At 53.5% G+C, this 16,553-nt stretch overlaps 1 protein-coding gene across 1 annotated transcript in view; it reads left to right on the top strand.

Annotated features, from left to right (window-relative positions):
- Positions 1 to 16,553, top strand: part of PTRH1 (peptidyl-tRNA hydrolase 1 homolog) — an 87,017-nt gene that overhangs the window by 52,140 nt on the left and 18,324 nt on the right. Inside the window, exons 3-4 of the mRNA XM_086924935.1 lie at positions 1,776 to 1,875; positions 11,868 to 11,913. Of these exons, the coding sequence (XP_086781061.1) occupies positions 1,776 to 1,875; positions 11,868 to 11,913 (146 nt within the window). The remainder of the gene's footprint in view (positions 1 to 1,775; positions 1,876 to 11,867; positions 11,914 to 16,553) is intronic.

The following is a 16,553-nucleotide window of genomic DNA, read 5'->3' as shown; positions in this document are numbered from 1 at the left end:
TCCATGGCATATAGCATATTGGGGTTGGGCCCTGCTGAAAAGAAAAAGAGTGTAGCGACCCGCTTTGCTGACTTGGCCCTATTATTGGCAAAGAGAACAATAACTACGAGGTGGAAGTCGGCTAGGCCACCAGATCCAGACATTTGGCATGGGGAGGTAATGCGGTGGGGGAGAGCGGAGAGTATGGAACTACAGCGAGAGGAGCGTAGAGGCCTGCGAAGAACCCCTATTTCAATGGAATGGAATGCAATGCTATTAGACATTGAATCAGGGGCTGATAATAGTGTGCCTCAATCAGTTGATGAAGACAACGGTGAGGAGATGCACAGTTAGAGAAGTGGATGTTATCCTCCCGGCCCCCCCCGTTCTCCCCCATCCCCTAACCCCCCTGCCCCCACCCCAATTACCCCACCCCCACACCCTCTCCATCCCTTGTTCCTACACCCTCCCCCCCCCCCCCCCTTATTGTCCCACCCAATGGCAACTGAGGCCGCGCAACCAGGTGCAGAACGAACAAAAATAAAGTAACTTTGATATGTTAACACAAGGAGTGAAACGGAAGTGGCAGGGAAATTTTTTAGAACTTAATAGTGAATATCATTACAGATAATGTAGACACAGTACGAGATGATTGTGGTTCGAAATGTACAAGTGCCGGGGAAGTTGGCGGGTGAGGGGAGTTGTTGTAAACAGAAGGGAAACCAAAAACAAAAAAGAAAATCACTACTATATCTGATATTTTGTCATCTGTACGGACCGTAAACTCATGGTATGTGATTGATGCAATGTTTCTAATTGTAACTGTCCATGACTAATTCCTGAAATAAAAATATTTATACAAAAAAAAAAAGTTCTGTGTCAGAGGAGGGCTAGCCCATGCTCGACAGCTCCTCTTCACGCCGCTTCACTTGTTCATGGGCATTTGAACCGTGTCTTGTCATCCCTGCTCTACTGTGCTGCACTGAGGACTGTATTCAAAGCCTCCCTCTGCTGCAACGGGACATGCACGCCATAGAACAGCGTTCCTCCTGCGCTAGAGCCTTCCTCGGCTGCACCGGGACATGCACGCCATAAAACAGAGTTCCTCCTGCGCTAGATCCTTCCTCGGCTGCACCGGGACATGCACACCATAAAACAGCGTTCCTCCTGCGCTAGAGCCTTCCTCGGCTACACCGGGACATGCACGCCATGAAACAGCGTTCCTCCTGCGCTAGAGCCTTCCTCGGCTGCACCGGGACATGCACGCCATAAAACAGCGTTCCTCCTGCGCTAGAGCCTTCCTCGGCTGCACCGGGACATGCACGCCATGAAACAGCGTTCCTCCTGCGCTAGTGCGGAGCCTCAGTTGGTCCTCAAAAACTGAGCCCCTTCGCTTCCCTGTCCGGTCAAAGATTATAAATGGGCCATGATTTTATATCAAACCTGCTCCCATGTCTTGCTGCGCAGGGAATTGGGGTTAAACTCACCTCTGGTCTCCCCTTTGACCTGCTGCATGTCCTCCAATGGCATATAAGCCCGCCCGTGTCATTTATGTCTAACTCTGTGGATTTATAATCCCTCCCTGGCTCCCCCGTACTGCTGCAAAGGGTATGTCAGTGGTATTGTATTGTATTGTATTGTATTGTATTGTTGTCAGTGGTAAGTATGCCCACTGGTGCCACCCCTGCTGTGCTGCTCTGGGCACTGCAGTGGTACGTCATCTTTTATCTTGCTTCTGCCCTGCTGCACGGGCTCCTTTCGATGGTGTATAATGTTCTTGTTGTTATCACTCACAGCTGAGAGGTTTGGTCTGGGTCCCGAAGATGTCTACCTCCTCCATGATGAGCTGGACAAGCCGCTCGGGAAGGTGTCCTTGAAGCTTGGAGGAAGCGCCAGGTACGAAGCTTCTGTTCAAGCATGATGCCACCCTGGATGTGTGTGCTTGTGTGTGGGACTGTATGTGCTTGTACCACAGAGTGGGTGTGTTCACTTGCTGCTGTGCCTGTCTGATTCAGGAGCCCTTGCAGCTGGCCCAGTACAGGTGACAACTTTCACAAACTCAAGACAGGGTGTTAAGTGAGGGGCCAGTAAATGAATGTTCAGCGCTTCTATGACTGGCCCACTTTACAACACAGATCTCATAACTTATGTATGCTGGGTGCTTTGAGGATTGTGCTATCCTGTGACGCTAGCACTCGACAGCTCTTGACAAATAGCGCACCATTGTGTTGGCGAATGAGGTGGCCCTAGTCTCTTCTGTGACAGTCAATCAACCCTTTTGTTATGACATGCCTGCAGCACCATCTTTTCTATCACCTAGGTGCAAGTTATTTATGGACTAACTTCTTCAGGGCAGCAAAATTGAATCAATTGGCAGAGAAGCAGCCCCTACTGCTACACGTCACTGTTCATTCTGTGTCTACTTCTTAACGAGGACTTTCTAGATAAACAAGGGGCTCTCAAAGCAAGAGCTGTCAATGCATGTTGATAAAATGGTGCCGCAGGTAGGTCTGTGAAACTGTCAGTCACTGGCAAGTTTGCTACAAAGTAACGAAAGTGCAGAGAGAACATTGCTTAAGGAAATTACCCACTCTGCACCAAGGTTCTCTCTGATCGTCGTCACTAAAAAGCCAACACAGACCAGGAGAATGAGAATATGGGTGGATCTGGTGGAAGAGGTGTGGCGCAGCGTCCAGGGTGGCTGACCCTAGAGCACGGGGTTCATGGTTCGATACCCGGCACTGGCGGCAGGTTAGCACAGCTACCATGTGACTCTGGGCAATCACTCGCTTAATCTTCCCGACGGCCCCCAGTGCTGGGTCACCTCACCAGAGGTAGCTGCGCGCTTAACAAATGCTGGTATTATTATATGAGATTTCCCAAGCATGTTATGAAGCAGGAGGAACGCACAGGTCTCTGTACAAGATATCGTGGCAGATCTCAAAGGAGCTGACGGATACTTAAGTTGCCCTCAATGCCAAGAGGGTCAAGTCGCATTGTCCTGTTCTCAATGACTTGGTTCAAAGGACCGACCTTCCTGGAGTAGCCCATTGCTGGAGTGTTTCAGACGGTGTCCGGAGATCATGTCCCGCCCACTGCACATTACCAAGATCAGTGATGCCCCGGCATGATGTGCCGTGTCAGAAAGATCACACCAGGAGCATCTAAAGTGAGGTGTCGGTTTGTAAAACCCATTCCTTTCAGTTTCAACGTCATTTCTACCCAAGACTTTATCAACCTGCGTATGTCTCCTCCAAATGAATTTGTCTCTTTCACAATTTGTCCAAGTTTTTAAAAAGGTTTTTAAAATTGTTTTAAAGTGTATAAAAATAATCACTTTGTTTATGCAATTTGTATTTGTTGACCTCAATAAAGGTCTACATCAAATAAAATTATTATTAATTGATCTAAAGTGATATTAAGAGGAATCCAGGAGACTGGCATGAATGACGAAAACTCAGCCTTGAATATTTTAGTCACTACACTGTGGCTTTTTTCACAGCCCCAAGAAGGTTACTTGCATGGAGGCCATATCTGCATCCCAAATCTTTCAAAGGGAAAGAACCTTGGAGAGGAAACACTACAGTGTGGCCGGGTCGTGAAGGACATTCCAGCTCCATTGGTCGCCAGACGAGAAGTGTTCATGTCCGCAGTGGGGCTCCCACGCAGAGGGTCTCCCATGCGGAGGTTGTCACTTTGTAATGCAGAGAAGTCAAACGTGAAGAACTGTGCATCGAGCAGGCGCCGTCCACCAACGGATGCCAAAACCAGAGCGAGACCCGGAGAGAAACTCCGGTTCATGGGGGTAGATGTTCATGAGGAGTCCTTTCCGCCGGCCATCAAGCCAAGGTGAAAAACCAACTCCAGTCACCATGGAGAAAAACATGAAACTGGCGGCAGAGTCTCCCAGGATTTGGGTTTCTGACAAAGTGAGTGAGAAATCAAAATAAAGACAGGACCACCTTGCCAGCAGATAGCTAGAGACCGTTGACAGATCCTCAAAGACAAGTGGAGGAAGGCAACATTTCATGCACACCACTAAAAAACAAAAATTCCCTGAATTGCAGTGTGCTGTAGCTTCTCATAGCGGGCAACCTCCCCTGTCACGAAATGTGAGCTCACACGCTCCCTAAAGATCCAAAGTCGAGAGGAGAAGAGCGCAGCACAGGGAGAAATTCAGAATTCCAAGGGGATCCCTCCCATTTAAAATTAGAGCCAGTGGTGCCAGGACACACACCTGTGGTGCCAGGACACACACCTGTGGTGCCAGGACACACACCCCTGGTGCCAGGACACACACCCCTGGTGCCAGGACACACACCTCTGGTGCCAGGACACACACCTGTGGTGCCAGGACACACACCTGTGGTGCCAGGGCAAACACCTGTGGTGCCAGGACACACACCCATGGTGCCAGGACACACACCCCTGGTGCCAGGACACACACCTGTGGTGCCAGGACACACACCCCTGGTGCCAGGACACACACCCCTGGTGCCAGGACACACACCCGTGGTGCCAGGACACACACCCCTGGTGCCAGGACACACACCCCTGGTGCCAGGACACACACCTTTGGTGCCAGGACACACACCTGTGGTGCCAGGACACACACCTGTGGTGCCAGGACACACACCCCTGGTGCCAGGACACACACCTTTGGTGCCAGGGCACACACCCTTGGTGCCAGGACACACACCCGTGGTGCCAGGACACACACCCCTGGTGCCAGGACACACACCCCTGGTGCCAGGACACACACCCGTGGTGCCAGGACACACACCCCTGGTGCCAGGACACACACCTTTGGTGCCAGGGCACACACCCCTGGTGCCAGGACACACACCTTTGGTGCCAGGGCACACACCCCTGGTGCCAGGACACACACCTGTGGTGCCAGGACACACACCTTTGGTGCCAGGGCACACACCCTTGGTGCCAGGACACACACCCCTGGTGCCAGGACACACACCTGTGGTGCCAGGACACACACCTTTGGTGCCAGGGCACACACCCTTGGTGCCAGGACACACACCCCTGGTGCCAGGACACACACCTTTGGTGCCAGGGCACACACCCTTGGTGCCAGGACACACACCCCTGGTGCCAGGACACACACCCGTGGTGCCAGGACACACACCCCTGGTGCCAGGACACACACCTCTGGTGCCAGGACACACACCTCTGGTGCCAGGACACACACCTGTGGTGCCAGGGCAAACACCTGTGGTGCCAGGACACACACCCATGGTGCCAGGACACACACCCCTGGTGCCAGGACACACACCTTTGGTGCCAGGGCACACACCCTTGGTGCCAGGACACACACCCGTGGTGCCAGGACACACACCCGTGGTGCCAGTTTTGCCTGCGTCTTGAATGTCCCCCGCTGATGTTGACGATCGGAGAGGTACCAGGGTGGCTTGGGTGGCACCACAGTTACTGAAACCACCCGATGAAGAAAGTATCTCTTCATGAGAACTGTTTGGCACTGATGAGAAAGAGCTCAAAGGAGCGATGCCCAGTTTGTCCATTTAAAATCCCACATGATCATCAGTCCTGAGTCAGTCTTGAGGGAAGAATAGCTGCGAGCTCTTCCTCTGTTCGCAGGAAGCAGAGGAGGTACACAGAGAAGAGGAACAAGAGACTCTGTGCCTGCTTCAGTACCCTTCAGTACTTAATGCATCGCTCTGTGCCTGCTTACGTACCCTTCAGTACCCAATGCATCGCTCTGTGCCTGCTCCAGTACCCATCAGTACTCAATGCATCGCTCTGTGCCTGCTTCCGTACCCTTCAGTACGCAATGCATCGCTCTGTGCCTGCTTCCGTACCCTTCAGTACTCAATGCATCGCTCTGTGCCTGCTTCCGTACCCATCAGTACTCAATGCATCGCTACATGCCTGCTTCTGTACCCTACAGTACTCAATACATCGCTCTGTGCCTGCTTACGTACCCTTCAGTACTCAATGCATCGCTCTGTGCCTGCTTCCGTACCCATCAGTACTCAATGCATCGCTCTGTGCCTGCTCCAGTACCCTTCAGTACTCAATGCATCGCTCTGCGCCTGCTTACGTACCCTTCAGTACTCAATGCATCGCTCTGTGCCTGCTCCAGTACCCTTCAGTACTCAATGCATCGCTCTGCGCCTGCTTACGTACCGTTCAGTACTCAATGCACCGCTCTGTGCCTGCTCCAGTACCCTTCAGTACTCAATGCATCGCTCTGTGCCTGCTTACGTACCCTTCAGTACTCAATGCTTCGCTCTGTGCCTGCTTCCGTACCCATCAGTATTTAATGTTCACTCTGTGCCTGCTTCAGTACCCTTCAGTACTTAATGCATCGCTCTGTGCCTGCTTACGTACCCTTCAGTACCCAATGCATCGCTCTGTGCCTGCTTACGTACCCATCAGTACTCAATGCATCGCTCTGTGCCTGCTTCCGTACCCATCAGTACTCAATGCATCGCTACATGCCTGCTCCAGTACCCTTCAGTACCCAATGCATCGCTCTGTGCCTGCTTACGTACCCATCAGTACTCAATGCATCGCTCTGTGCCTGCTTCCGTACCCTTCAGTACGCAATGCATCGCTCTGTGCCTGCTTCCGTACCCTTCAGTACTCAATGCATCGCTCTGTGCCTGCTTCCGTACCCATCAGTACTCAATGCATCGCTACATGCCTGCTTCTGTACCCTACAGTACTCAATACATCGCTCTGTGCCTGCTTACGTACCCTTCAGTACTCAATGCATCGCTCTGTGCCTGCTTCCGTACCCATCAGTACTCAATGCATCGCTCTGTGCCAGCTCCAGTACCCTTCAGTACTCAATGCATCGCTCTGCGCCTGCTTACGTACCCTTCAGTACTCAATGCATCGCTCTGTGCCTGCTCCAGTACCCTTCAGTACTCAATGCATCGCTCTGCGCCTGCTTACGTACCGTTCAGTACTCAATGCACCGCTCTGTGCCTGCTCCAGTACCCTTCAGTACTCAATGCATCGCTCTGTGCCTGCTTACGTACCCTTCAGTACTCAATGCATCGCTCTGTGCCTGCTCCAGTACCCTTCAGTACTCAATGCTTCGCTCTGTGCCTGCTTCCGTACCCATCAGTATTTAATGTTCACTCTGTGCCTGCTTCCGTGCCCATCAGTACTCAATGCATCGCTACATGCCTGCTCCAGTACCCTTCAGTACTCAATGCATCGCTCTGTGCCTGCTTACGTACCCTTCAGTACTCAATGCATCGCTCTGTGCCTGCTTCCGTACCCATCAGTACTTAATGTTCACTCTGTGCCTGCTTCCATGCCCATCAGTACTCAATGCATCGCTACATGCCTGCTCCAGTACCCTTCAGTACTCAATGCATCGCTACATGCCTGCTTCTGTACCCTACAGTACTCAATGCATCGCTCTGTTCCTGCTTCCGTACCCTTCAGTACTTAATGTTCACTCTGTGCCCTTCAATACACAGTGCATCCCTCTGTGCCTGCTTCAGTAGCCTTCAGTACTCAGTGTATTGCTCTCTGCCTGCTTCCGTACCCTTCAGTAGTCAATGAATCGCTCGGCACCTGCTTATGTACTCAATGCATCAATCTGTGCCTGCTTCCGTACCCTTCAGTACTCAGTGCATCGTACTGTGCCAGCTTCATTACCCTTCAGTACTCAATGCATCGCTATGTGCCTGCTTTCATACCCTTCAATACTCAATGTATCGCTCTGTGCCTGCTTCCGTACCCACAGTACTTAATGTTCACTCTGTGCCTGCTTCCGTACCCTTCAATACTCAATACATCGGCACATGCCAGCTTCTGTACCCTTCAGTACTCAATGCATCGCTCTGTGCCTGCTTCCGTACCCTTCAGTACTCAATGTATCACTACATGCCTGCTTCTGTACCCTTCAGTCCTCAATGCATCACTACATGCCTGCTTCTGTACCCTTCAGTACTCAATGCATCACTCTGTGCCTGCTTTCATACCCTTCAGTACTGAATGCATCGCTCTGTGCCTGCTTCTGTACCCTTCAGTACTCAAAGCATCGCTCTTTGCCTGCTTCAGTACCCTTCAATACCCAGTGCATCTCTCTGTGCCTGCTTCCATACCCGTCAGTACTCAATGCATCGCTCTGTGCCTGCTTCCTTACCCATCAGTTGTCAATGCATCGCTCTGTGCCTGCTTACGTACCCGTCAGTACTCAATGCATCGCTCTGTGCCTGCTTACGTACCCTTCAGTACTCAATGTATCACTACATGCCTGCTTCCTTACCCATCAGTAGTCAATGCATCACTCTGCGCCTGCTTCCGTACCCTTCAGTACTCAATGTATTGCTCTGTGCCTGCTTCTCTACCCTTCAGTACTCAATGCAGCACTCTGTGTCTGCTCCCGTACCCTTCAGTATTCAATGCATTGCTCTGTGCCTGCTTACATACCCTTCAGTACTCAATGCATCGCTCTGTGCCTGCTTACATACCCTTCAGTACTCAGTGCATCGACCTTCGCCTGCTTCAATACCCTTCAGTACTCCGTGCATCGTACTGTGCCTTCTTCTGTACCCTTCAGTACTCAATGCATCGCTCTGTGCCAGCTTCTGTACCCTTCAGTACTCAGTGCATTTATCTGCGCCTGCTTCTGTACCCTGCAGTAATCAAAGCATCGTTCTGAGCCTTCTTAATAACCCTTCAGTACTCAATGCATCTTTCTGTGCCTGCTCCCGTACCCTTCAGTACTGAAGGCATCGCTCTGTGCTTGCTTCTGTACCCTTCAGTACTCAATGCATCGTTCTGTGCCTGCTTCCGTACCCTTCAGTACTCAATGCATTGATCTGTGCCTGCTTCCGTACCCTTCAGTACTCAGTGCATTGATCTGCGCCTGCTTCTGTACCCTTCAGTACTCAATGCATTGATCTGTGCCTGCTTCCGTACCCTTCAGTACTCAGTGCATTGATCTGTGCCTGCTTCGTACCCTTCAGTACTCAGTGCATTGATCTGCGCCTGCTTCTGTACCCTTCAGTACTCAATGCATTGATCTGTGCCTGCTTCCGTACCCTTCAGTACTCAGTGCATTGATCTGCGCCTGCTTCTGTACCCTGCAGTAATCAATGCATCGTTCTGGGCCTGCTCCCGTACCCTTCAGTACTGAATGCATCGCTCTGTGCTTGCTTCTGTAGTCTTCAGTACTCAATGCATTGCTCTGTGCCTGCTTCCGTACCCTTCAGTACTGAAGGCATCGCTCTGTGCTTGCTTCCGTACCCTTCAGTACTCAATGCATCGCTCTGTGCCTGCTTCCGTACCCTTCAGTACTCAGTGCATTGATCTGCGCCTGCTTCTGTACCCTGCAGTAATCAATGCATCGTTCTGGGCCTTCTTACTAACCCTTCAGTACTCAATGCATCTTTCTGTGCCTGCTCCCGTACCCTTCAGTACTGAAGGCATCGCTCTGTGCCTGTTCCGTACCCTTCAGTACTGAAGGAATCGCTCTGTGCTTGCTTCCGTAGTCTTCAGTACTCAATGCATCGCTCTGTGCCTGCTTCCGTACCCTTCAGTACTGAAGGCATCGCTCTGTGCTTGCTTCTGTACCCTTCGGTACTCAATGCATTGATCTGTGCCTGCTTCCGTACCCTTCAGTACTCAGTGCATTGATCTGCGCCTGCTTCTGTACCCTGCAGTAATCAATGCATCGTTCTGGGCCTGCTCCCGTACCCTTCAGTACTGAATGCATCGCTCTGTGCTTGCTTCTGTAGTCTTCAGTACTCAATGCATTGCTCTGTGCCTGCTTCCGTACCCTTCAGTACTGAAGGCATCGCTCTGTGCCTGCTCCAGTACCCTTCAGTACTCAATGCATCGCTCTGTGCCTGCTTCCGTACCCTTCAGTACTCAATGCATCGCTCTGTGCCTGCTTCCGTACCCTTCAGTACTCAGTGCATTGATCTGCGCCTGCTTCTGTACCCTGCAGTAATCAATGCATCGTTCTGGGCCTTCTTACTAACCCTTCAGTACTCAATGCATCTTTCTGTGCCTGCTCCCGTACCCTTCAGTACTGAAGGCATCGCTCTGTGCCTGCTTCCGTACCCTTCAGTACTGAAGGCATCCCTCTGTGCTTGCTTCCGTACCCTTCAGTACTCAATGCATTGATCTGTGCCTGCTTCCGTACCCTTCAGTACTCAGTGCATTGATCTGCGCCTGCTTCTGTACCCTGCAGTAATCAATGCATCGTTCTGGGCCTTCTTACTAACCCTTCAGTACTCAATGCATCTTTCTGTGCCTGCTCCCATACCCTTCAGTACTGAAGGCATCGCTCTGTGCTTGCTTCTGTACCCTTCAGTACTCAATGCATCGCTCTGTGCCTGCTTCCGTACCCTTCAGTACTGAAGGCATCGCTCTGTGCCTGCTCCCGTACCCTTCAGTACTGAATGCATCGCTCTGTGCTTGCTTCTGTAGTCTTCAGTACTCAATGCATTGCTCTGTGCTTGCTTCTGTACCCTTCAGTACCCAATGCATCGCTCTGTGCTTGCTTCTGTAGTCTTCAGTACTGAAGGCATCGCTCTGTGCCTGCTTCCGTACCCTTCAGTACTGAAGGCATCGCTCTGTGCTTGCTTCCGTACCCTTCAGTACTCAATGCATCACTCTGTGCCTGCTTCCGTACCCTTCAGTACTCAGTGCATTGATCTGCGCCTGCTTCTGTACCCTGCAGTAATCAATGCATCGTTCTGGGCCTTCTTACTAACCCTTCAGTACTCAATGCATCTTTCTGTGCCTGCTCCCGTACCCTTCAGTACTGAAGGCATCGCTCTGTGCTTGCTTCTGTACCCTTCAGTACTCAATGCATCGCTCTGTGCCTGCTTCCGTACCCTTCAGTACTGAAGGCATCGCTCTGTGCTTGCTTCCGTAGTCTTCAGTACTCAATCCATCACTCTGCGCCTGCTTCCGTACCCTTCAGTACACAATACATCGCTCTGCGCCTGCTTCCGTACCCTTCAGTACTGAAGGCATCGCTCTGTGCCTGCTTCCGTACCCTTCAGTACTGAGGCATCGCTCTGTGCTTGCTTCCGTAGTCTTCAGTACTCAATGCTTCGCTCTGTGCTTGCTTCTGTACCCTTCAGTACTCAATGCATCGCTCTGTGCCTGCTTCCGTACCCTTCAGTACTGAAAGCATCGCTCTGTGCTTGCTTCCGTACCCTTCAGTACTCAATGCATCGCTCTGTGCCCGCTTCCGTACCCTTCAGTACTCAATGCATCGCTCTGTGCCTGCTTCCGTACCCTTCAGTACTGAGGCATCGCTCTGTGCTTGCTTCCGTAGTCTTCAGTACTCAATGCATCTCTCTGTGCTTGCTTCTGTACCCTTCAGTACTCAATGCATCGCTCTGTGCCGGCTTCCGTACCCTTCAGTACTGAAGGCATCGCTCTGTGCTTGCTTCCATACCCCTCAGTACTCAATGCATCACTCTGCGCCTGCTTCCGTACCCTTCAGTACTCAATGCATCGCTCTGTGCCTGCTTCCGTACCCTTCAGTACTCAATGCATCGCTCTGTGCCTGCTTCCGTACCCTTCAGTACTCAATGCATCGCTCTGTGCCTGCTTCTGTACCCTTCAGTACTCAGTGCATCATGTCCTACAGTAAAGACTCACATAGCTGCACAGATGGCCTGTTGTCCATGAAGAACAGCTAATGACAGGGCAGTAAATGTGTGTTGCCTCTAGCCACAGTAGCTAAAAGGGTGTGCCTGTGACAGTAATTACCATTGAGTGCTGCTATAGTGACTGCGTGTGTCATACTAACTGCATGTGTGTGCGCACATGTGCATACCCCATTAACCTTGTGAGGCAGCATGTGCACAAACCGGGCTGTTAACCTGACACACTTCTGACCCTGATGATGTCTCTTATTGTTTCAGGGGCCACAATGGAGTTCGTTCCTGCATTGAGTCTTTACATTCAGATGTAAGTGCACTTGAGTTTTATGCCTTTTTAAGTATTGTCTCACTCTGCTGTCATTGGTTGTTCGCACTCTCACATTATGGAACCTTGTAGTCATTGGTTGCATGTTGTTAGGGCCCTGTTCAGAGGGCCAGGGGCAAGCAGGAGTTACTGAGCCCTACGGTGGTGGTTGAGGCCTTTTACCCCTCATGTCCTGGGCTCTGATCTAATATGGGTCTTGAGTAACTGGGCCACGAACCCGTTCTGTACTTGACTCTCAGGAGTAGAGAGTGACCGCTGCGCCTCTCACCAGGCCGGGTCACCCCCCTTGCTCCTCCTGCCGCCTCCTGCTCCTGCCTGCCAGCCTTGCCGCCTATTTCCGCCGCCGACGCCCCCCTGACCCCCGAGCGGCCCAGCCACAGCAGAGCCGCCCGCTCACCAGTTTCCCGCCGCAGCTCGCCACAGGCCCCACCCACCACTGGCCCATTGGCCGAGCCGCTCCCGCCGCCCAGCTGACCCGCCCTCCCGTCCCCCTTCTTATGACGCCCCCAGAGCGACCGCGCAGCGGACGCGCGCAGCGGACGCGCGCAGCGGGAGCGCCGACTGAGCGCCGAAGGCGCGCCAAAGTTAAGCCCGTCTGCGCCCGTCCGCGCCCAGCGCCAGGACCCCTGGCCCCCGCAGACCCCAGCCCACCCGCCGGACGTACGACGCCGCCACCCTCTACGCACTCAACGCCGGCCGAATCCCAGGATGCTACTGATCCACCCCGAGACGCACCCACGGACCCTTCTGCTGCAACTCCTGCAAGTTCACCTGCATCCGGACCTGCACTACACCAGCACCGACCAAGACCAAGACGAGCAACAGCAGCAGCCACCTGAAATGCATCCTGCTCAACACCCGCTCCGTCCACAGACACGCCGTCGAGCTCTGGAACATGCTCGACACAACTTCACCAGACGTCGCCTTCCTCACGGAAACCTGGATGAACGCCTCTTCAGCGCCCGACATCGCCATCGCCATCCCAGACGGCTACAAGATCATCCGAAGGGACCGCATCAACCAGACCGGAGGAGGCATCGCCATCATCCCCAGGAACACCATCCGCATCACGACCAACACCGACGACACCCTCGCACCCGCCGAGCACCTGCAGTTCCAGGTCCACATCAACCCCAAGACCACCCTCAGAGGCACCCTCATCTACAGACCCCCGGGACCACGCACACAATTCAGCGAAGACATCGCCGACTTCATCAGCCCGCACGCCCTCTTCTCCGCTGACTACATCCTCCTCGGGGACCTCAACTTCCACCTGGAGAACAATAACGACCGCAACACCACCACCCTGCTGGACAACCTCGCAAACCTGGGACTCAAGCAGCTGGTCACCACCCCCACCCACTACGCCGGACACACACTCGACCCCGTCTTCTCATCCAGCAATGACATCGCCTTCCGCCACGCCACCGGACTCCACTGGACGGACCACAGCTGCGTCCACTTCAGCTTCAGAAGGACCACGATCCACCACCACCAGCAACAGGTTGCACGCAGAAGCTGGAACAAGATCACAGCCGACCAGCTCGCGACCTCCCTGAGCATGAACCCTCCCACCAGCGCAACGAACCCAAGCCAGGCGGCCACCAACCTCGGGAAGTGGATCAGCAACTGCGCAGACGACCTCGCCCCTCTGAAGACCCCGCCTAGCAGACCCGGTAGCAAGAAAGCCCCATGGTTCACCGACGAACTCAAGAGCTCCAAGAAGAACTGCCGAGCCCTCGAGAGAACCTGGCGCAGAGACCCAACACCGGACAACATGACTGCCCTCAAGCTCGCCACCCGAAAACACCACCAACTCATCCACGCCACCAAGAAAACCGCATTCAAGGAACGACTGGACAACAACGCACACAACAGCAAGGAACTCTTCAACATCGTTAAAGAGCTCTCCAACCCCAACGCCGGAAACAATGACATCACCCCTTCTCAAGACCTCTGCAACTCCCTCGCCTCCTACTTCCACAACAAGATCGCGGACATACACAACAGCTTCAGCACTCAACCGATGCACGCCACAACCAAACCACCGCCCCCCACCACCACCCTCCGCGCCTGGACCCCGATCAGCACCGAAGACACCGTCCGCACGATGAACTCCATCCACTCCGGATCTCCGACCGACCCCTGCCCTCACCACGTCTTCAACAAGGCCGACGCTGTCATCGCACCCCACATGCGGGACATCATCAACACCTCCTTCGACACCGCTACCTTCCCGGAGAGCTGGAAGCACGCCGAACTCCGCGCTCTACTATAGAAGCCATCAGCCGACCCCACCGACCTCAAGAACTACCGCCCCATCTCGCTGCTCCCGTTTCCTGCAAAAGTCATCGAGAAGACCGTCAACAAGCAGCTGGCCGCCTTCCTCGAGACAAACGGATTCCTCGACCTCTCGCAGTCTGGCTTCCGGGCCAACCACAGCACCGAGACCGCCCTGATCGCAGCCACCGATGACATCCGAGCACTGCTCGACAACGGAGAAACAGCAGCCCTCATCCTCCTAGACCTCTCCGCGGCCTTAGACACTGTCTGCCACCGTGCACTAGTGCAGCGACTCAGCAACGTCGGAATCCAGGAGAAGGCACTGGAGTGGATCATCTCCTTCTTCGCCGGAAGGACACAGAGAGTCCGCCTCCCCCCGTTCATATCTGAAGCCACCGAAGTCATCTGCGGCGTTCCTCAAGGCTCCTCGCTCAGTCCAACCCTCTTCAACGTCTACATGAGCCCCCTCGCAGACATCGCACGCCAGCACAACCTCAACATCATCTCCTACGCCGACGACACCCAGCTGATTCTCTCCCTCACCAACGACCCCGCCATCGCCAGAGCCAACCTTCACGAAGGGATGAAAGAGGTAGCCGAATGGATGAAGAACAGCCGCCTGAAACTGAACTCGGACAAGACGGAAGTCCTCATCCTGGGATTCTCACCCTCCGCCTGGGACGACTCCTGGTGGCCCCCCCGCCCTAGGCAGCACACCCAAACCAACAGACCACGCATGCAACCTGGGCTTCATCCTGGACTCCTCCCTCTCCATGACCAGACAAGTCAACGCCGTCTCCTCGTCATGCTTCAACATCCTGCGCATGCTACGTAAGATCTTCCGGTGGATCCCCACCGAGACCAGGAAGACGGTCACCCAGGCCCTCGTCACCAGCCGTCTGGTCTACGGCAACTCCCTCTACGCCGGAACCACCGCCAAACTCCAGAAGAGACTCCAGCGGATCCAGAACGCCTGAGCAAGACTCATCCTGGACATCCCCCGTCGCAGCCACATCTCCGGACACCTGAGAGACCTGCACTGGCTCCCGGTCAACAAGAGAATCACCTTCCGACTCCTCACCCACGCACACAAAGGCCTACACAACCAAGGCCCAGGATACCTCAACAGCCGCCTCAACTTCTACGCTCCCAAACGCCAGCTTCGATCGACCGGCCACGCCCTCGCCGCCGTCCCCTGCATCCGAAGAGCCACCACAGGGGGACGGTCCTTCTCCTACCTCGCCGCCAAGACATGGAACTCCCTCCTGACCCAGGACCACCTCGCCTTCAGGAAGCAACTCAAGACCTGGCTGTTCGAGCAGTAGCGGACCCCCCTCCCCTAGCGCCTTGAGACCCTCTGGGTGAGTAGTGCGCTATATAAATGCTTTGATTGATTGATTGATTGATTGATTGATTGATTGATTGGTCGGAGCAGTCCAAGGCTTTCTTGAGGGGAGGTGGATACAGGGAGTGAACACAGGTTCACAACTCAAAGCACATGCAGTGTCCGCAATAAATGATAGTCCAGAAAAATACTGATTGTCCAGAAAAATACTTCCTTTCAGGAGAAAAGAAGTGTTTTATTTTTTCACTAACATCCCCAAAGGAAATACGACATTGTCAAACAACTGCACAGTCCCCCTGCGGTCCGGGCTCTTAGTGTTTGCTGGGCAGTTCCCTGTGTGCCACCCCTGCTCGCTCTAGCAATCATGGTTATTCCCCATTCACTAAAGACATTTTCCAGGGTGAGCCCCACTAGTAGCCAGAGTCTCAAGAGTCCACTCCAACTCTATTTTAAAGTTAAAAGTGTTCCGGCACCACAGCGCTATCTAGTGAGTGAGTTCTCTCCGGGCCGACTGATCGGAGGTTATGGAGAGCTCCTCCTCAGCGCACAGCCCGACTGGCTGCTCGGCAGTTGGCCATCTGTGGAGTTGCAAGCTCTGCCTCCTTCAATTCATTTCCAGACACCAGATGTGATTTAAGGTCAAAGAGCTCCTCCTCAGCGCACAGCCCGACTGGCTGCTCGGCAGTTGGCCATCTGTGGAGTTGCAAGCTCTGCCTCCTTCAATTCATTTCCAGACACCAGATGTGATTTAGGGTCAAAGTCTCTGATGTTTATGTGGGCTGGTGACTCTTGTGATCACTGCAGTGGGCTGCCCCTCTGCGCTTGTGCTGCTGAACTCCTGGTGACGGCGGTAGCCATCCTTCACTATAGGACTAGTGTTTTAGGTGCCCCTCCTGGTCCTACAAGGCTGCAGTCCGTGAGACAGGCCTGTGTCACGGTGCAAACGCATGATCTGTGTTTTCTATGACACAAAAAAGCAATACAGTTGAGCGCT

This window comes from Lissotriton vulgaris, chromosome 5 (genome assembly GCF_964263255.1).
Source record: "Lissotriton vulgaris chromosome 5, aLisVul1.2, whole genome shotgun sequence".
Lineage (NCBI taxonomy): Eukaryota > Metazoa > Chordata > Amphibia > Caudata > Salamandridae > Lissotriton > Lissotriton vulgaris.
The sequence above is the reverse complement of the archived record's forward strand: the minus strand, read 5'-3'. Positions and strand labels throughout refer to the sequence as shown.